The sequence below is a fragment of the Alosa pseudoharengus genome, unplaced genomic scaffold (genome assembly GCF_046254945.1).
Source record: "Alosa pseudoharengus isolate Yale_2024_CS ecotype anadromous, Long Island Sound unplaced genomic scaffold, YU_APseudo_1.1 YU_APseudo_1.1_scf_10, whole genome shotgun sequence".
In the NCBI taxonomy this organism is placed as follows: Eukaryota; Metazoa; Chordata; class Actinopteri; order Clupeiformes; family Clupeidae; genus Alosa; species Alosa pseudoharengus.
This window is the reverse complement of record NW_027468565.1, coordinates 8,219,021-8,240,000: the sequence shown is the minus strand read 5'-3', so window position 1 is coordinate 8,240,000 and position 20,980 is coordinate 8,219,021. Positions and strand designations below refer to the sequence as shown.

Sequence of the window (20,980 nt, the reverse complement as noted above, 5' to 3'; positions counted from 1 at the left end):
TAAAATAGAAACAGCGCCCAAGATCAGCCCACAAAGCGATTTGCGCGAAGTCAATTGCGTTAAAGTGCAAGATATAGCCCAGGCTCTGTGTTTCATCTTTTATCACACACAAACGCACACACACACACACACACACACACACACACACACACACACACACACACACACACACGAGTGGCCATGAATCAGTTTTTTACCTCTCACATATGTGTGCAACACACACACACATACACACACTGGATTTGCAGTGGCATGTGTTGTGAAAACTTGCAGTCAATATCTTGTGATCTTGATGGGAAGGACTAAAATGTGAAATGTGATACATGCTCCCTCATCTCTCCCACTCTCTCTCTCTCTCTGGTGTGTTATCCTTTTGTTAATGTCTCTCAGGTTCCTCTTACTTTCTCTTTGTTCTTCTCCTTCTTCTACTTTCTCCTCTTTTCTCTTCTATTTCTCTCACTATTTCTCTCTCTCTTACTTCTCTCCTCTCTTCTCTCAGACTGTGTTTAGGATCGTGGTGCTGGGGATCTGGGATTACATTGAGAACAAAGTTGAGGTAAGATCTACAGGGAGAGGGCAATGACTGGGGGGGGGGGCGTCTCCCCTTTTCTCTCTCTTAACTCTTTTTGTATCTCCCTCTTTCTCTCTCTCTGTCTCCCTCCTATCTACTGTATCTCTCACTCTTCCTCTCTGTCTCCTATCTCACTCTCTTGCTTTTTCTCTGCCCCCCTCTCTCTCCCCATCTTTCATCTCCTTGTCTCCCTTCTCTCTCTTTTTATCTCTCTATCTCTCTATTTTTCTTTCTCTTTCTCACTCTCTCTTTCCTCTCTATCCCTCTTTTATCACTCTCTGTTTCCCTCTCTCTATGTCTGGCTCTCACTCCCTCTCTATCTCTCTCTCTCTCTCTCTCTCTCTCTCTATGTCTCTCTCTCTGTCTCTTGCTCGCCTGTGTTGCTGCTGCAGTGTCATGCTCACAATGTCACAGCCTGGGAGCTGGAGGCAGGGCCATGCTATTTGATCTCAGTCCGTCTCCTGGTTGTTTTTTTAGCCATTGTTCGGCCTCTGATTTATGGTAACAGATGGTGTTTGGGAGAGTCTTTTGACTTATTGGGATGCCATCGTGGCCCCACTTTCTCTCTGTCCAACTCGTCCTTGATGGTGAGCTCGGTCCACAGACTGAGAGTACGTTATGTAGCAGTCAATGAAATAAATCACCAGGTTTACGTATCAAAGGTTTCCAGGGCGATTTTTTGGGAGTACACTGGTCAGTGTGTGTTATACAGACAATATACTCTCTAACATTGTGGCTGTTGTTACATATTTATTACCATGATAATTACACTGGTTGTTCATGCATTATTCAAGCATTATTACCATGCCCATCTGTTCCCTGTACTGTACGGTTTTTTTTTTATCATGTTGTCTTTTCATTGGCTCATCCTGGCTCATGGCTGAAGATGTCTTTTTGTGTTCCATGCTGGTATACATGGTATCATCTCACCTCTGACATGCTCTTATGTCTCCTCTGTAATATCTAATAATATCTCTTATTATAATAATAATACCTAATAGTACCTAATATCTAATAATAAAACCTAATAATACCTAATATCTAATAATAATATCTAATAATACCCAACTCTAATGTCCAGTTTGTGAAGTCTTTTCTGCAGGACAATAATCTGCTCTCCATGTGTATCTTCCCATGCCCACGTGCACCTGTGATTGGCCTTCACTTTAGCGTTAATGTGTTCATGTCTGAGCCAGAGTGCCCCTCTGATCCTCTCGTGTCCTCTCCTCTCTCCTCAGGTGTTTGACGGTGCGGTCATTGTCCTCTCCCTGGCCCCAATGGTGGCCTCCACAGTTGCCAACGGCCCCAGCAGCCCCTGGGATGCCATCAGCCTCATCATCACCCTCCGCATCTGGAGAGTGAAGCGGATCATCGACGGTAAGGACAGTAGTGGGCATCAATGGGAGGACTGACCCTCACAGCAGTATAGCTGTAATAAAACATAGCACAAACCAACAACTGGCAGCCATGGTCATATCTGGGGCTTGAATAGGGTTTTCTTCTGAGATAACAGCTGCTGGAAGACATGCTAAACCAAAGCTAAGAGCCATGGGCATAGAGATTTAATGTTATTCAATGAAAATAAGCATTCTTTAAAAGGCCATGGTTATAATATGTTAGTGTTTCCTTGTAAAAAGACTTTAGAAGGTGGTTGAAGTGGCTCCCTATTGAGTGAGAGAAAGTTATTTCAGCTGCAAATTGCTATGTAGTTTGTGCTTAACATTATGCTACTAATTACTGTTATGAAGAAACATTAGAGGCGCTAGCCTGGTACGGCTCTAGTCCATATATGGTTATCAATATATCAAGCCCTCTGAGAGTATGTGAGAGCACACTAGAGGCTGTAGTCAGGTGAGGCCATTCAGTCCTTAGTAGGCCTACAAAATGCCCGTCTAAATCAAACATTTATGTTTATGGTTTTACTTTTATAGAGAAAAGTCCTCTTTATTTATTTAGTTTTATTTGAAACAAAAAAATAATGCAAGACTCATCTCAAGCAAGACTGCATCAGACAGACTGGACTATTCAGGCTCTTGTGCTGTTTTTAAAGTGGTCTGATATGGTCTGTTAGTATGGATTTTGTATTTTAGTATCGGTAATGATTTTTATATTGTTGCTCATTTGTCCTATAGTATTAGATAAATCACCTAAATACCTAAATATTCACGTGAAAGCATTTCATGGAACAGACTGTAATTGTCTAGGGAATGTGATTTACAAAGCCTTTTCATGCCACTATAAAATGCAAGTAATATACGTTTAGAAAGGGCTTATAACATTCATTCTGTAGTTTCACTCATTGCCTTTCTAAGTTTACATGAGTAATATTTCAGGTTCAATATTTTTCAAATTAGATGAGAAAGAGGAACGAGAGAGAGAGAGAGAGAGAGAGAGTGTGTGTGTGTGTGTGTGTGTGTGTGTGTGTGTGTGTGTGTGTGTGTGTGTGTGTGTTGATAGATGATCAGTGTGCAGCACAGCCGGCCTCCGCCCCATTAAAATTCATATCGATTCTGAGCTCCCTCTTCAACGATGAGAGCAACATAATGTCTATAATGACTGACCAGAGCTCTTATTAATGCAAGTGTATGCATGGTCGATCGCCAGCACTGGTGACCCTCATTCTTATCCCATTCACATACACACTACACTCATCAACTCCTTCACAGCCACATTCACACACACACACACACACACACACACACACACACACACACACACACACACACACACACACACACACACAAACACACACACCCACACACATACTACAACACGCATCAGCTTCTCTGCCCTGCCACCCCTTCTGACACACACACACACACACACACACACACACACACACACACACACACACACCCTCTCTGCTCCCCACTCACCTACATCACAAGGGCCATCTCGGGGTGGATAAACACTTCACATCACACTAGCTGACACTTCAGTCGGCGTCTGCCACTGGGCTCTGTGTCTCCGCTCCTCGTCCTGTCCCCCTGCTGTGGTGGGAATAGTGCCGGTGTAGAGCGCTGGATGGATCTAAGGGTCGCTTCACCTGCCAAGAGCTGCCATATGTTATGCACAAGTTGTGTTGCCTTGCATTTGGCATTCTTGACATGTTTTGGGTCATGTATATTGGTATGCTGTGCAGTGTGTGTGTATTTGTGTGTGTGTGTGTGTGTGTGTGTGTGTGTGTGTGTGTGTGTGTGTGCGTGCGTGCGTATGTGGTCATTGTGTGCATGATTTATTCAAGACATTTCCATTTTCTGTTTCCGTTTCATTTTTCACAGACAGCTTTTAGCTATAACACTGTGTCATTTGCTGTTGTTTCTTTCCCTCTCTATTGAAGCTCATTGAGCAGGCCCCACACGTGAGAGCGAGTGCCTTTCCCATTAGCCGAGTCGTCTGGGCGTCATCTGCTCGCGCTCCCATTGACTTTCACCTGCAGCGCCGCCGCCAGTCCTCAGCCCTTTACCTGCCTCTTTTAATGGCTTTGATTTATTGAGTGGACTTTGTCAGACTGCAGCCTCAGCTGGAGAGGCAGGAGGCGAGCTGGGGCAGAAAAGGGCTGATCCGCACACAATTTCCCCCCCTTCAGAGGTTTCATTGCGTACGCTGCCTCTCTTGCCCTGACAGTAGGTTGTGGCGCACGCCGTGCTAAGCAGGCAGGCAGAGACTGTCACCAGGCGTACAGCGGTCCCGTGTGAATGATGACCTCCCGGGGGAATTGAAATCCACCACCTAGCTACTTAGGGGAAAAAAGGCAATTCTCACTCACAAGCTCTCCATCATGACAGCTGGTATTAGTCATAGTTGGTCATTGGTCTCGAGTCAAACTTCCAGACTTCGATTTCAGCCTTCAGTCAAGACCTCCCATTTCAACTAAGGTCTCTTTGAATACCATGATGAAATAGAACCATAAACTGCTAATGCCAGTCCAGTGGTAAGCCCACTCTGACACCTCCAACATCAAGTCATTAATTATTAAAGTAAGTTTGGGACATACATTCAGGGTTGAATTTGACAATCCTACCAGACATTTGTGACGCAAGTTAGAAAGACTCATGGTTCACATCTGTTAGACATAATACAATATCAGTATAAATGCTAATATCATCATTATTCTACTTAGAGGAGAGAAAGAGAGAGAGATCAAGAAGCAGACTAAGAGAGGAGGTGCAGATCTTTGTATAGTGTCGCCCTCTTGTGGCCGAAGAGAGCTTTACATGTCCATGTCCAACTATGACATCATCGCATGAGTGTAAGAGACAGCTAGCAATGGAGACACTACTGAAACATGACTAAACAGCACATAGGAGCAGATCTACAGTTCTGACAGAAGCCTCATTCATTCCACGCAGTGTTGCTGAGATGCAGCAGTCTTAATGACATCCCTAATAGACAAAATAAAGTTCTTCCACTTGTCTATACCATAAACATGTGTGTGCCTGTGTGTGTGTGACCATAAACATGTGTGGTCTGTGACCATAAACATGTGTGTACGTCTGTGTGTGTGTGTTTGTGCATGTATCTTGCATGTGTGTGCGTGTGTGTACGTCTGTGTCCGTGTGTGTTTGAGTGTGCCTGTGTGTGTGTGTTTGTGCATGTATCTTGCGTGTATGTGTGTGTTGGTGTGTGTATGTGTGTGTGTTGGTGTGTGTATGTATGTGTGTGTGTGTTGGTGTGTGTGTGTGTGTCGGGTGTGTGAGGCCAAGCTGCTGGCTGGCAGGTGTAGGGGGGTGTGATGGGGGGGCCCAGCGGGTGGAGTCTAATTAAGAGATGCAGCGTGGAGACGGGCCAGCAGATCTGAGCACAGCTCCCACCGTGAGCTGTAACAGACACCCTGTCTGCACCCAGCAGCTTGCCATCACTGCTATTCACACCAGCGCAATCAGCTGCTCCGCTCTGGAAACGCACACTCTTATTTTTAGGGGCCCTACAGCGCAAAGTGTCTGTCGTGCTGTTAAAATAAGCAGGAAACATGCGCCATTTGCTAAAAATGTGACTTTTTTACATAAGCAGAGCTACTTGTTAATCCCATGCTTCATTCTTGTGAAGATAACGGCTGTTTTCCTTTTAGTATTTTTAGTCTTTTCTCTAAACTAGTTTTTAGGTGAAATGGTTGTTCTCAATTGCCGTTTTATTTCAGTACAGTCCATGGACTGTTTATAGTCTGTGAAATCTCATGCTTTTCAAAAACTGTTGTCAATAGAATCATACAATTGCACTAGTCTCCAAGCCATGTCATGTTTTTTTTCTTTTATACAGTAACATTTCCTTGTTTTTTTTTTATATTGTGTGGTATAAGTAACACCTTGTATTACAACTGCATGAAAGGCACTATTGATTGATTGATTAGTTGGTTGATTGATGGAAAGATAATGCTTCATGTCCTAAAGTGTGGTCACTTCTCTGGTCTTGTGTCCAGCCTATGTGCTGCAGGTGAAGGTGGAGATGGAGATGGAGATCCAGCAGTATGAGAAGGCCAAAGCCGTTCGGGAGGAACAGCTGGAGCGCCTCACGCAGATTTGCCAAGAGCAGGCGGTGAGTAAGCTACAGCCTCCCAACAGCTCCCAACAGCTCATTCATATGGCACCATATAAAACAACCTGTGGTTGACCAAAGTACTTTACAAAAGAGAGAGAAAAAAAAACATAAAATGCACAAAAATATACAAACCACATTAATCTGTAAATATAGTTACTGTATATACCAGCATATCCATATTCTAAAAAGGAAGAACAGGTGTGCTTTTAGTGTGGTCTTGGTGTTTTAAGCCCCCAACGTTGTCTTCAAGGCAGAGCTGCCTGGAAGGCGCTAGGGTTAGGCATGGGTTAAGGTTAAGATTAGGTTCCTTTAAGTTGACGGTGGCAGCGCTGCCTGGAAGACAACGTTGGGGGCTTAAAACACCATCGAGCCTTTTAGTGTAGTGGTGGGAACAGACTGTACAGGGAGTAAAGGGACACTGTTCCACAGCTTTGGCCCAGCCACAGAAAAAGTGTGGTCACCTTTGTGCTTTAAACGAGTGTTGGGGGCAGTGAATAGGAGTTTATTAGACAATCTGGCAGACAGTGGTCACTGATATAAAAGCTGGGACTAGATTCTTTAATGCTCTGAAAATAACACGAAATTTTGTAATCAACCCTGTATTTCATGTATTTTTTTATGTTACATAATTTAATCTAGACCTAAAAGATGAAGTGTTTTTTCAAGTACCTTTTGGAAAATAAGATCGTGCTGAAAAGGCTGGACAGCAACCTAACTCCGTCAGGTGAAAAACAGGATTGAAACTGCTGTTTATCACTTATTGTAACTTATGAGACTTATTGCCACTAGAGGGCAGTACTGTAAAATGACTATGCAAAGCATGTGCCAAAAAGCATCAACACAGTGGAAGTGTTTTGGGAAATATGTCTTAATAAAAGTCCTAATTGTGCAACAGGTAGCATATTATCTTGCACTTATGCAACTACCTCCACCACCCTACTCAGCCAGCCCCCAGCCCCCGCCACATGAGCCGAGGCCCTGCTCAAGGTTTCTTCCTAAAAGGGAAGGGAGTTTATCCTTGCCCCTGTTGCTTTAATGCTTGCTCTAGGTGGGGCTGTGGGCTCAGGGCTCTGTAAAGTGCCCCAAAACGCTGGTTTATTTCTCTGATCTGAAACTGAACTAAACTGATCGGAACATCACTGTGAAGCACCTTGTATTACAACCTTGTACACAAGGTGCTATACACATAAAGTTTGATTGATTGATTGATATTACGAAAAATATCTGGTAGCTTGAAAGTATCGACATAAGAGTGACATGACACGGTCATGACACATGAAACCTAACCCTAATCCTAACCTCTAACCCTAATCCTAACCCTAATCTTAACCTTAACTTGTTATGACAAAAAACAAATGTCACTTAATAACAGAAGCATTATGTCATAAACGTTTATGACTTGTTTATGACACGTTCATGACAGTGTCATGTCACTCTTATGTCGACACTGTCAAGTAAAGTGTAATCAAATATCTGATTTTCATCCACATGCAAGAAAAGCCTCATGTAGAATTAACAGTCTTAAATAGAAATAACAATCATGGCCTCCAGCAGTTTATGTGCCAATAAAACAAAAACGCAGGATCATGTTATGCACTATGCAAGATTATTTTTACCTTAATATAATCTCTACGAAGCCAATTTGATGGTAAACAAACTTATAAAAGGGGAATCGTTCATCTACTCCTAGCATAGCCATAGAGCATAGCTGTAGTGTTCACCTAGCATAGCCATAGAGCATAGCTGTAGTGTTCACCTAGCATAGCCATAGAGCATAGCTGTAGAGCATAGCCATAGAGCATAGCTGTAGAGCATAGCTGTAGCGAGCCGCTACTGAGAGAACCAGCAATGCAACTTCAAGAATTGCCGATCTGGAGACATCTCGCGAGAATCGTGAAACATTACCTTGTCAGCAGATGCAGCTCTTTGGAGATCATTTTTGCCTGTTGTTAGTCCTTCACCTCTACAGCAAAAGCATTTTCATTGTGTACAGGGGGAACAAGCCATGAAAAATAGGCTATTTGCAATGGCAGAGTAAAATATAAATACATCGCAACTGTAGGGGGAGCTCTAGAGTCATTAAAAATACCTGAAACTGCATAGTATACCTTTATTATGTCACTCACCAGACCTAATTATTACATTTGATTATTATTTTTAAATGATTGCAATGGCACCAAATAAGATTGACATACTGCTGCTGACAGGAAGCTGGTCATTTTTTGCCAGAGAGTCTCTAGGCTAATGGAAGGTCATTAGCACACATTCAGAGACGAAGGCATTTGCGGTAGCTTTGATGAATCTGGACTGAACGCCACCAGGTGTGGACAGAACACGGAGGACCAGAGAGAGGCCACTCAGTGGAGGAGGTGGCGGAGGAGGAAGAGGCCGCAGGTCAAGGAGCCCAACAGGGGTCCCAGACTCGACCCTGACGTTCTCCAGGCACCGTTACACAGGTCCCCCTTGCAGCATTCCAGCCCAAACGCCAGGTCTTGTAACTGGTCCGCCATCTTTCCCTGGCACACAGTGCTGGTGGCACAGCCCTTTAAAGTGATCTTCTGACCGTTCTCATTAGCTGGCAACACAAAGAAATGTAAATAATATATATATATATATATATATATATAATATTGTAGGCATTTTTAACAGTCAAAAATAATGCTACCACCTTCATTCGCAAAAAAAGAAAAAGAAAAGTAACTCACTATTTGCTTTGATACAGTGATCCTCATCTCCAACGCAAGTCAGTGTCTCATAGCAGTCCTCGTTGCAGGTGAAACATCTATTTCCATTGGGAGTGTTCAATGTCACCTCTGAAACAAAATTCCATTTTACCCTTATAGTTCTAACTAGGAACATGTCAGTATAGCAGAGGCCATGTGCGACCAGTAATAATGTGTCTTTGTGTGTGTGTTTTGTGTGTGTGTGTGTGTTTGTGTGTACACTTGTATGGCAATGAAAGTTTCTCAGGGCCTAATATTATGTATAATATAAACAGTATGTAATATTTCTCATATAAATAGGGCTGTTTGGGTGTATCAGTGTATACCTGGAGGCATCTTTGTATTGCAGTTATCTGTAGAACAGCAGTCGGTGTTTAAGACTATCTTGGCGATCCCAAAATTCACCGAGGCATTGAGGCACTGGTCAAACGGCACACAGTTCCTAATGGCTGTGCCATGAAATTTCACTCCAGCTTTAATTCAAAAGCAAAGCGATAAGACACAATACTTCCAGTATAAATTGTCAAGAAAACTAGGAACAGTTATGATTTCTCATGACATAATCCATGTGGTCTTACCTTCGTATGCACCTGCAGTTACCCCGCTGCACACTCCCTCAGGACAAGACACGTTGGTTTCTGTGCACAGTCCCGAGGCGTTGGGTATACACATGTTACAGATCAGTCCAGCAGCTGAGGACACAGAGAGAGCTGTCAGGTCAGGTGAGACCAGCAAGAACCAACTGGGCCCTTACCTCACAAGAAGTAACAACAAGATCCACGGATTCAGGATTCCACGGATTCCAACCTTGCCAGCGACCCAGGAAAGAGTTATGACTTGTGAAAGAAAAGGGAAAGTTTTTTGTCCAATGGTGTAAGACACCCTAGTTTGATAGCATTTGCAGCAGTTGACATTTAAATGCCCATTAGGCTTCTTTGATTGATTCTATGCTCGATACATTATTTCAAACAGTTATTTCCTCATGAGAAGTAACAACAAGGGGCTCAACCATGACATCAACCCAGGGAAGAGTCAAAGTTCAAAGATTTTAAATGAGGCTTGAAAAGCCATTGAAAGAGCTCTAGTAGCAACTCCAGATACCACAGATTGGCAAGCGTGAACTCTATTATGCGTGTCGGATATCATTTTTTTTATGTTCAATGAGCCTAGGCCGAGTAAGCATTATAGTGGTGTACAACAAAAGAACAACTGTAAAAAATGTTTTTTTTTAAGCTGTCAACAAAACTGTTATACATAAGATATTGTCTAGAACATGATGTCTCTCCAGAGTGCTTTTCTAGGTCTTGACATTTTGCCTGCTTTGGTTTTATCTGTGCTGCATACTGTCATAACATGCTGTGTCCTTACATATCTGATCAGCATTAAGTGACTCATGTAGTTACTCTGGGTTCTCTGTTGATTCATCACAGTGCTCTATCATCTTGCCCAGGGATGTAGTGGAGGCTAAATGCAAGTAAACACAGTTTAACCACCTCTGAAATGTCAGAAATAGAGTTTATCCACCTTTTATTAGAGTTTATTCACCTCTCAAAAGAGTTTATTCACCAATTGCAACTTTTAACATTCAAAAAACTCACTGTATTATCCACATTCACAATATGTATACTCATCAACACTCTAGGAACCATGTAATACCACCAGTATTGTTATAAACATTGGACAATAACCTCCACCATCAACATCCACATCAAACATGTTCTGAATGCCTTTTTTTAAATCCGATAATGCATGTCACAGTCCACCTCACCCTCATCACAGAATTCATAGTTTACCCACCTCTTATTTTACCACTATTTCCCTGATATTGCCCATTTTGCTGGATAAAATTATTAGTGTACAGCCCTACAAGGCTACTGTAAGTATACACAGATAATATGGAGGTCTGGAAGGCATTGTCATTTCTAGTATCCTTTCCTGTGTATGACTAAAATGACTTACACATCTGTGTCTGACATCCTATATATCACATAAAAGGCATTGTGTAGTTGAAATCATACATGGCATTTAGAGTCACTAATTTCCGCTGGTGGATGTCAAAACAGATTATTTTTGACATTGACATTTGACATTCATGGCCCAACCGTCTCATACCCTTATATCCTGCATAATTACCTCTACATCTCACATAATTAACACACTCTACAGTACCGTACTGTGTTCATAGACAATGGGCCATCACTATGATGTTAACCCAGTCCAATCTTAAATATAGACACAAAAACTTTCACCTCTGCACACAAATACAGATATACTTTAGGCTATAGACTTTTACGCTAGCAAACAAAACTATTAAAACTATTTCTTGAATTTCCCCTGGGGATCAATAAAGTATCTATCTATCTATCTATTACATGAAGACATGACATGACTAAACACATTACCTTGAGAGCAGAGCATGCCCAACAGAGTAAGGCTGATATGGAGTGTCATCTTGATCTGAGCCACCATGGAATACACAACATCATGGCTGTGTAGAATGGGACCTATTTATATCCTGCTCTGGGATGTGGAGGTCATCAGAGACAACAAGTTCAACAGCAACAGCAAAACAAATAACATTAATAAGCTAAAACAAAACAAAACGAACGTCACTAACTTGAAAGAGATTCAACAAACCAGCAGAAGTTGATCATCCCACATATTCTTTCTTTGGGAAATTAGACATCTTAGAGCTATTTGAAACTACTCAGCCCAAATACGGGCCTCGTTCTGACTAGTGGTAGATTTATAGCACACAAATGAAACATATAGTTCAGTTGTACTACCACTTGTTCAGTTGTACTACTTTATTTCCTTACTGACCAGGATAATGATGGGTAGTTTGGGTACATTTGATTCCATTGTTGTGAAGCCTGCTTCCTACAGTAGTTAAACCGTTGTATGCTATGGTTGTTAGTTGGAACAATGATTAAACTTTTTTTTACCAGATCTACTTCATAGGTGTCCCAAAATACAGAATTAATAGCCCCCCTACCAGCCAATCATTAATGCGTATTTCTTCTTTCCCGGGGATAGAGTGTTAATATTGTTAATATTAAGACAAGTGTACAGTGTAGTGTAAATTGTTAATATTGTCTAGAGTAAAGTGTTGACTACAGTAGAGTGTAGAGTATTAATATTGTCGAGAGTGTTTTGTGTTTTGGACTGCACATAATGGGTGGAGGTGATACAGAAATAAAAGGAAAAAACAAGGATAAAAACAGTTATGACGCAGTGGGAAGAAAATAAGTGGCTGAGGGGAAAGCCATTCTTAACAGATGTGTTTTCAGTATGGTTTTGAAGGTGGATAGTGTTGTGAAGGGGCCAATTATGGAAAGATTTGTGTACAAGTAGAATGATTTTGTATTGGATGCGGTATTGAACTGGGCAAGTGTATTTGCTGGAGGATGGAGGTGATGTGATCCCAGCTGGTATGGCTGAGCACCCTATAGCAGCAGAATTTTGAACATACCGTAAACTGAGACTCTAAAGAGTAGGGTGTTAAAGTATAAACAAGTATAAGTATATATACTCTATTGATCCCGTGAGGGAAATTTGGTCTCTGCATTTATCCCAATCCGTGAATTAGTGAAACACACTCAGCACACAGTGAGGTGAAGCACACACTAATCCCGGCGCTGTGAGAAGATCTCAGTGAAGGTGGTGGTGAAGTAACCAGGAATGGCTAACTGTAAATGTGCCAGTTTTTGTTGGATATCAGGGGTGGAAATAAGAATGGTTTCTGTCTTGTCTTAGTGTTATATTGTTGCGTTTCAAATCACTGACTAACTGAACATTGTTGACCCTTAATTAGTTTGCTCTTATCATCATCAGATATATTTCCAGACAGTCGGATAGTATTCTTTTTTTCTGACCGTTTAAGAACCCCTAGCAAACTGATATCAATATCAGCAGTGATAAAAGTCAATGCCATGATGTTCTAAGCTCCAGTCTCCAGTCACGTCATTTCATTTTTCAGGACACCTTGATTTTCTGAAATACATTTTTCTTCCTCTGTATCTCCATTGTCAGTTAGGTTGTTGTGATCCAGCGTTGGGGTGGCCATCTCAGGGTTAAGACACTCCACTCACTCTTGATTGGTCCTACCCTCTTAACCACTCTTGTTCTGTTCACCCATAGAGGGGCGGGTGATGTTAAAAAAAAGTGAGAGCTTTCCACTAGATGGCGATAAAGGCCCTTTGACTTCACTTTCCTCTTTTGTCATTTATTTATATCCTGTCAATGATGAAGAGTTTTTAAGAAAGACAACTTTTGGCAAATGTTATTTTGAAACATAGAGACTCCCGCACACTATTTCTCTTGCAAATACTAATATTAATTTAATAACCAACGTTTAGGGTCCTTAGACCAAGAGAAACAATGTGCAGAAGTCTCTAAGTTCTCTAAGTGACCGTCGACTTCAGGTCTACTCCTGTACAGAAGAGGTGTGCAAAAATCTTTTGTTTTCCCGGCAAATGTTATTTTGGCATTTTGGTGTTTGTTTGTTTGCTTTGCAAAGATGTCAGATAAGACTTAGTATTGCTGCCCCTGCCCGTCTCACTCAGAAAGCATGAAGAAAATGCATCACTAGCTGAGATGTTAGCTCTGCTACTGTAATGGATGTGCTGCGTCCCACAGTAAATTGCCGTACATGTGTATACCTCAGCAGGCCTGAACAGAACTGAATGACTCAAAACTGTAGGTTGATAGAATGATGTACTAAGAGAAAAATTTACATTGACAAGTAATGTCAGATATAAGTGAAATGTATCAATTCATTTCATGTTCATGTTCATTTCATGTACTCTCTACTACTCTCTTTGGCATTTGACTGTTTTCTTGTAGTCAAACATGGCAAATTGTAGTCCACAGTCTCAAGGTTTGGCGCTTCACTAGCACCTAGACTGTATGTGACTTGTGATCTTCATTTTCCTCTGATGTGATGCCCACCAGGAGACAGTGCAGACAGATCACTTAATCCTGTGTCTGCGCGTGTGTGTGTCTGTGTGTGTGCGTGTATGCGCGCGTGCGTGTGTGTGTGTGTGTGTCTGTGTGTGTGCATGTGTGTGCGCGTGCGTGTGTGTGTGTGGAGCATGGGGCATCATTTCTCCTGGAGACAGGCTAGTTATGGCCGTCGTCGGGGGAGCTCAGTCAGATAACATATTCAATCACATTTGTTCTAGAGAGTGAAGGGCCCTGGATCAATACTGAGGGAGCAAATGTCTCTGCATCACGCAAACATGGCTGTTGACTCAAATGTTGTTTTTCCCAGGAAGGGGATAAAACATGGTGGTGAGCGATGTGTCATGTCCAAGCAAGGCAAGACAGAGATAAGCCTCAAGGCCAAGTCTGTGTGAAGGAACTTAGTGAATTCTGATAGGTACTAGGTACAGGTGCTTTGAGTTTGACAGTGTGTCACACACTGGGCGTATTGGTAACTCTGGTGTCTAGTTTTGTGCTGGTGAGTTTTACTGTTGGTGTGTTTATATGTTCTGCGCACCTTCTTAGTAGATTATTGGGAAGTATAGTATTTGGCTATACTGAATGTTAGTTGTTCCAAACTTTTCCATTTGAGAATGATGGAGGCTACTGTGCTCTTGGGCACTTTCAATGCTACAGAAATTTTCTTGTATCCTTCCCCAGATCTGTGTGTTCACACAACCCTGTCTTGCTGGTCTACGGACAATTCTCTCGACCTTGTGGCTTTTGTGAGTTTGTGGCTTGTGGCTCACTCTGACATACACCATCAACTGTGAGACCTTATATAAAGAGATCTGTGCCTTTCCTAATAATGTCCAGTGAATTAATTTAGGCACAGGTGGCTTCTATCAAGTTGTAGAAGCATCTCAAGGACCATTGACAGAAGTAGGATGCACCAGAGATCAATTACAAGCGTCATAACAAAGGGTCTGAATACTTACTGTATGTAAATGGAATATTTCAGTCTTTTATTTTTTATAAATTTACAAAACACTCCAAACACCTGTTTTTTTTGTGGAGTGGTGAAGTATTGTGTGTAGATTGATGAGTCTGAAATATAACAAAATGTGAAAAAAAGTAAAGCACTGTGAATACTTTCCATATATGCACTGTATAAACCTGTTTTTGGTGAACAACACAACAACTTTGACTGTGATGTCTATGTGTTCTCCAAAGCTGATTATAGGCTACACAAGCCAATGTTCCAGGCCTTGAGTATTGTTGATCTGGCATCCCTTTGATATTGGGCAACTTGTTCTTGAGAACATGAATCATCAGTAGTCAAATTAACATGATCATTACATTGAAAAACATGAAACCGATCATGTGGTTACCATGCTCATAAAGCTGTCCCATGTATCACCTAAAGCAGTATCAAGCATTCTGGGCATGCACTGACAATGTCATAGACTTCATTCTCCGGATTATATGTGAGTGTATGCCATGAGTTTGAAGTCATTATTTTAAGGTAATAGAACTGCACTGGGTTGCTTTAAGCCCAAATTATGTGGCTCTCAGTAGGTTCGATGGTTAGTTTGTACCACTTAACAAGTTCAGTCGTGACTTCTTGAGTACATCTCTGATACAGTATTTAGGCTATGAGATGTGACAGGCAGGTCAGCTGCATAGTTGATCTGTTGACTGTTTGCAGATGTATGGCATCTGCAGGTAGGCAGAGAAAAGCTGTTGCTCTCAAACACTGTTGCTTTCAAACACTGTCCACCTCATAAACAGTGTACTGAAGAAATACATTAAATAGACAGGATTTTTTGCAAAGTGATTTCAAAGAGTATTTTTTAGTATTTTGAAAAATGTTTGATACATGGTGTCACTACTCTATTTTGCAGTTTATTTTGATACTCTTAAAATAAGGGTATTTGATCTCTTTATTTTAAGCTACATTTGGATGTATTTTTGCCCATCCCTGCACCCATTCACCCATCCTCTCTCCGTGTCTCCCCCAGTTTGAGATCAGGCAGCTGCGGGCTCACCTGGCCCAGCAGGACCTGGACCTGGCGGCGGAGCGTGAGGCGGCCATGCAGATCCATCACGTCTGGGGCAAGCAGAGCAGCAGCTTCCAGGAGATGGACGGCCTCGGCCCTGGGGGCTCCGACTGCGAGGGCCGCGTCAAACCGCGAGAGCCGGGCCCATCCGCAGGTGACTGCCACACCACAGCCTCTTGGGTTTGCACTACACACCCTCTTACAGCCATCAAATTCTATATTAATTCAGTAACATCACATATTGGTTTCTCACAGATTTGATCCAAATTCCATTGTGTTGGTTAGAGTGGACTATGTTATATTTATATTTCTTTATTATATCTATAATATATGCTTTATTCTATAGTATATATTTCTATATGTATATTTCTAGTAAATACCCATATTCATCTACAGTGTTCTTAAGCAGAGAACCACAGTCATCAGGGTCACCTGACACAGTACTACAGGGGTCTGTAATGTCAATGAGGAGGATAACCTTTGGGCAAACTACAGCAAGGGTGGGAGCACCTCATTCATGGAATACGCAGCCCACTTACAGAAACTGCACTGTATACAATTAGACCATACATACATACATACATACATACATGTTCACAGTTTTTATACTTTTTTCCTATTCATTTGAATGTGTTCATGCTTGTGATTGACTTTTATAAATGTGACTGGCCTTTACTGTAACACAGTTAAGAATGAATCAAATGTCACCCAGTATTCAAACGCTATTGCACCTGTGCATTTAAACGCTATTACACCTGATGGCGTTTATAATTGTTGGTTGGGTTACTTGGCTGGTGTTAACCTTCATTCCGGCATTGTGTGTCCCAGGGACCCCTCGTTTATCTCTCCCTGTTAGCCCACTCCAAGCCACCGCTCCCTGGAGCCCGACAGTGGTTCATCTCCCATTATCATTAGCCTTCTGCTATTACTGGCAGTGCTTAGAGGAAAGGCTAAGAGAGAGGAGCCGCATGTGAGGGAGAATGGCAGAAGTCAAACTGAACAGATTTGTTCTTTTCTTGTCAGAGTGCCATCACAGACTCCCCCAATGGCCTCATTTTGAAGAGAGTCATTGTGGACAGAAATACACATTTAGCTTCTCTGAAAGACACAGGAGTCGTTGTTATTTATGCACCCCAAATCACGGCAGAACAAACAAAAACACAAAGCCGTGCTGTGGGGGGGTGGGGGGGGGACAACAAACAGCAGTGTGAGGCCGGGGAGTAACGCGGTATACATGCCGGCACAGAAGGAGGCATGAATAACAAATCAGTCCGGGCCTAGTCGGAACAAACCGCCCACCGCGCCTCCCTGAGCCTACGCTTCCAAAGCACTGAGACAATACCGCTACCCACCCGCCAGCTGGGCCTAATGACGAGATCGGAGGGGCCTTATAATATCCGGTGGAAAAACCGCAGGAGTGCGGTGTGGTTCACACCATGTCAGGTCACATAGGAATCTCGGCGGGTGCAGCTGTTGTGGACACACTCACTCTCTATCACACACACACACACACACACACACATACACACAAACGCACAGGAGTGCTCTGTGCATTGGGCCGTGTGTGTGTTCCGGTGCGAGAGTAGTCAACTATGGCACAAACATCTGTTCCTTTCACCTGAAAACCACAACAGCCTTCGCAACAGGCCTAACACGCCGGCCCCGCGAGGATTGCGGGGGGAATATGGCCACCAGGAGCAAGCTTGCGGCTTTTTTCTCCCCTCATCGAAACAGCATGTGGACAAAAAGGGTCTGTCAAAGAGCGGGGCTAGCCTCAGGGGAGGGCCCCAGGGAGATGGCTGGGGTCGGGGGATGCCTGGAGGGGCCGACACTAATGGCCATCTCTTATTTAAACCCCTCCGAGCCTCTCTGCATAAGCATTTAGAAGTAAGCAAGGCACGCAGAGACAGGACAAGACCCTTTAACCAACTAACGGAAAACAAAGGCCTGTCTTTGGTTTTGAGGTCCATCAGATGGACGCAAGTCCTTGGCCAGTGCAGTAGAATTGAGTGTCTTTTTTTAGGAAGCGTGTGTTTATTTGTGTGTATGCCATGCTTTTGCCACAGCAGAGTATCATCTTGCACCAGTGGTGCGGGGATGTAATTTGAAAAAGTCCCTGGGTAAACCTTTTTTCCCCCAGCCAACAAAAAAAGAATTCCTAAAATTCCACATAAAGATTGGGAAAATAAATAAAGGAGTCATAAAGTCGTCAGCCAGTGATGGCTCATAAACCTCAGAGAGGGAGGATAACAGAGAAGCGGCAGAGTTGATCTGCTAAGACTGGAGCCTGGAGCGAGCGCATATACACACGCACGCACGCATGCACACACACACACTTACACACACACACACACACACACACTTACACACACACACGTACACATGCACGCACACACACACACACACACTTACGCACGCACACACACAGCCACTAAATCACCTGATATTGTGCTCTCCTCTCTATATCCGTCTCTCCTTCAGTGTCTATCTGCATTTTCACTTGCTCTTGCTTTCCTCCTTGCTGCTGTTTCCTGTTTTTCCACTCACTCTATTTCAGCATGCAGTCCCCCTTTCTCCCCACCTCTCTTTTCTTCTATGTTTCCTTACCTTCTTTTCTCTCTCCATCCCATGCAGGTCCTAAGTCACTCTGTCTGTCACTCATATACACTCACTTATTCTTTCTCTCTCTCCTCTCTGTCTCTCTATGTCTCGCTCGTTCCATCTCTCTGAGGTCACCAAGGGAGAAATGTAGTGTGTCGGAGAGCCTTTTAAGCAGCTCTTGCCGCTCATGCACTCATGTGTTATTCATCCCGGAGTGATTGTCTTGGTGGCGTTTTAGTGTGCTACGCCTCGCCTCTGGGGGCAGTGTGCGATGAATATTTCAGGGCCAAAAATGAATTAAATAAACGCAGCCGGCTCCGGCGGGACTCGGAATGGCACTTAGTGCGCGCCACGCTCCACTCTGCCAAGCGTATCATGAGACCTTTCACCCAGCGGATGACCACACTACGAGACGGCAATCCTGCCACTACCCAACCAACCCCCCACCCCCCAAAATGATGTGCCCCATTATTAAATGGCATGTCTGAAAAATCAGCTACAATGCACTGAAGCCTGCTGGAGCCGTGCTAACAGTGTCTCTGTGACGCTCTGGCTAGCTGTAGAGAAACGTCCACATGGTCAAACTGTTGTAAGTTCTCCACAGAAAGTGACACAGGAAATCAAAAGGTTGTTTGTTTGTTGCAGGACTTGCTACAATAATATGTCCTTGATGTATATTATTTTTTTGATGGATTGTTTCTGTTGCTTTATTTCAGATCATGTTGCACAAGATGACATGAACAATTACATTAGTCAGTATTACAGTGAGCCAAGCAGTGGTAAGTGTTCCTTCCCTATCACAAGCCATACGTTTTTACTGTGCAATTATTTTGCACCTAATCTCTTTTGTAGTTTTAAACACCTTAGAGTTATTACATGAAACAAGAGTTATGTAATTAAATGACAAAATAAATTTATCTGTAATCAGTTTAGTGAGAAAATTGCCTTATTGAATTACAGTTGATAATCAAAATGTTGGTGACTACAAACAGATTACATCCTAATACTTTCTTTTCAGACACAAATCTGTAAAGCTAATATGTAGATATGTTGATTGGCATAATTTTTGTATTTTACAATTTGATCTGTTTTAAAAAAGTGTGCTGCCTCTTGTATTCCAATTAAAAAGTACTACATTGTAGAAGATACATTACTTTGATCAAATAATTGAAATCCATTCGTTATTACATTTTTAACAGTGTAGCGAATAATCTGTAACCTATTACATTCCAAAAGTAACCTTCTCAATCCAGAATGTGGTTAAATAAAAATGTCTTTGTGTGGTCTCTTTCTCAGATGCTCACCCCATGATGTACTGTACATGTGGTCTGTGTTTGGGGGTACATGTATGCATGTTGCTCTGTGTTAATCCCACCATGTTTATAACAGACGTGGGCATCCCTGACCCCAGGGCTCGGGTCATCACCACGGCGGCCATTGACGTGCACCTGCCCAACAACCCCAGCCAGCTGCCCCCGTCGCTGGTGAGTGCCGACGCAGCGTCCGGCAGCCGCCTGGAGCGCACGTGCAGCAGCTCGGTGAGCGAGGCCTCCTCGGCCGCCACCATGTCCCGGTCCAGCTGCAGCTTCAGCGGACGCCAGCACAGCCCCAGCAGCCAGACGCTGGGCTCCACCACCGACTGCAGCTCCACCGTGCGCGAGGCCTCCACGTCCACCGACTACAGCGCCCAGCGCTACTGCCCGCCGCCCTACTGCAGCCCGCTGGCGCAGCTCGGGGCCGGTGGCACCGCCACGACGACGCGCGACCCCAGCACCATGGTCAAGGAGCTGCTCTCCTCGCTGTCCGAGGACTCGTGCCTGGCGCAGAAGGGCATGGCTGTGGACCCGGTGAACCTGAAGCTGCCCAGCCCGGCGGGCTCGGTGAAGGCCAGCCCTGAGCTGGAGCACCGGCTCAACATCTACAACAAGCGCAACCAGGAGAGCGGCCGCGGCGTGTTCCAGACCAAGCCGCTCATCCACCTTCAGGGCCGCGAGCCCTCTCTGGAGGAGAAGTACCGGCTCATGGAGCCCGCCGAAGCCCCCATGGGCTCCATGCCCGACACGTAGGGCCGTCTGCACACAAGCCAGCTCACCAGCACCCACTGAGGCAGTCTCTTCCTTTCTCTCTTTCTTCCTTTCTTTTATGCTTTCCTATTTCTTTTCCATCTGTTTCATGTAATTTCATCCCATTCACTCTCCAGTCTTACTGTGATTATTCCTTCTCTTTTTATATGACTCTTTGAGCATCCCTCGTTTTTTTCTCTTTTTATCTGCCCTTTGTTTGCTACCCTGTTCTTTTGTCACTCTTCATTCTTTTTTCTTTCATTTTCTTGTTTCTTTATTTCTCTCTCGCTCTCTCAGCCAGCACTGACCCCCGCCTGTAACTCCCTGGAAGGTGGTTGGTAAAGAGACAAAGTGACTATGCTCTTAGCAACCTCCTGGTCCAGACGCTTTGGGTTTTTTATGGTTTGAGAGAGACAGAGGCACAGCCTCTCCTCCCCCCGCTCAGTGAGGCCACCTGGACAGGGAGAGGGCAGCATGAGCGAGCAAGAGGTGAGGTGAGGC

The 20,980-nt window shown here is 43.5% G+C and overlaps 1 protein-coding gene across 1 annotated transcript in view; it reads left to right on the top strand.

The window, feature by feature from the left end:
- Positions 1-20,786, top strand: part of tmem266 (transmembrane protein 266) — a 49,587-nt gene extending 28,801 nt beyond the window's left edge. The window contains exons 4-9 of the mRNA XM_076272672.1: positions 500-556; positions 1,810-1,948; positions 5,991-6,106; positions 15,777-15,969; positions 19,133-19,195; positions 19,806-20,786. Coding sequence (XP_076128787.1) covers positions 500-556; positions 1,810-1,948; positions 5,991-6,106; positions 15,777-15,969; positions 19,133-19,195; positions 19,806-20,482 — 1,245 coding nt within the window. The 3' untranslated portion in view covers positions 20,483-20,786. The remainder of the gene's footprint in view (positions 1-499; positions 557-1,809; positions 1,949-5,990; positions 6,107-15,776; positions 15,970-19,132; positions 19,196-19,805) is intronic.
- Positions 20,787-20,980: the final 194 nt, after the last annotated feature.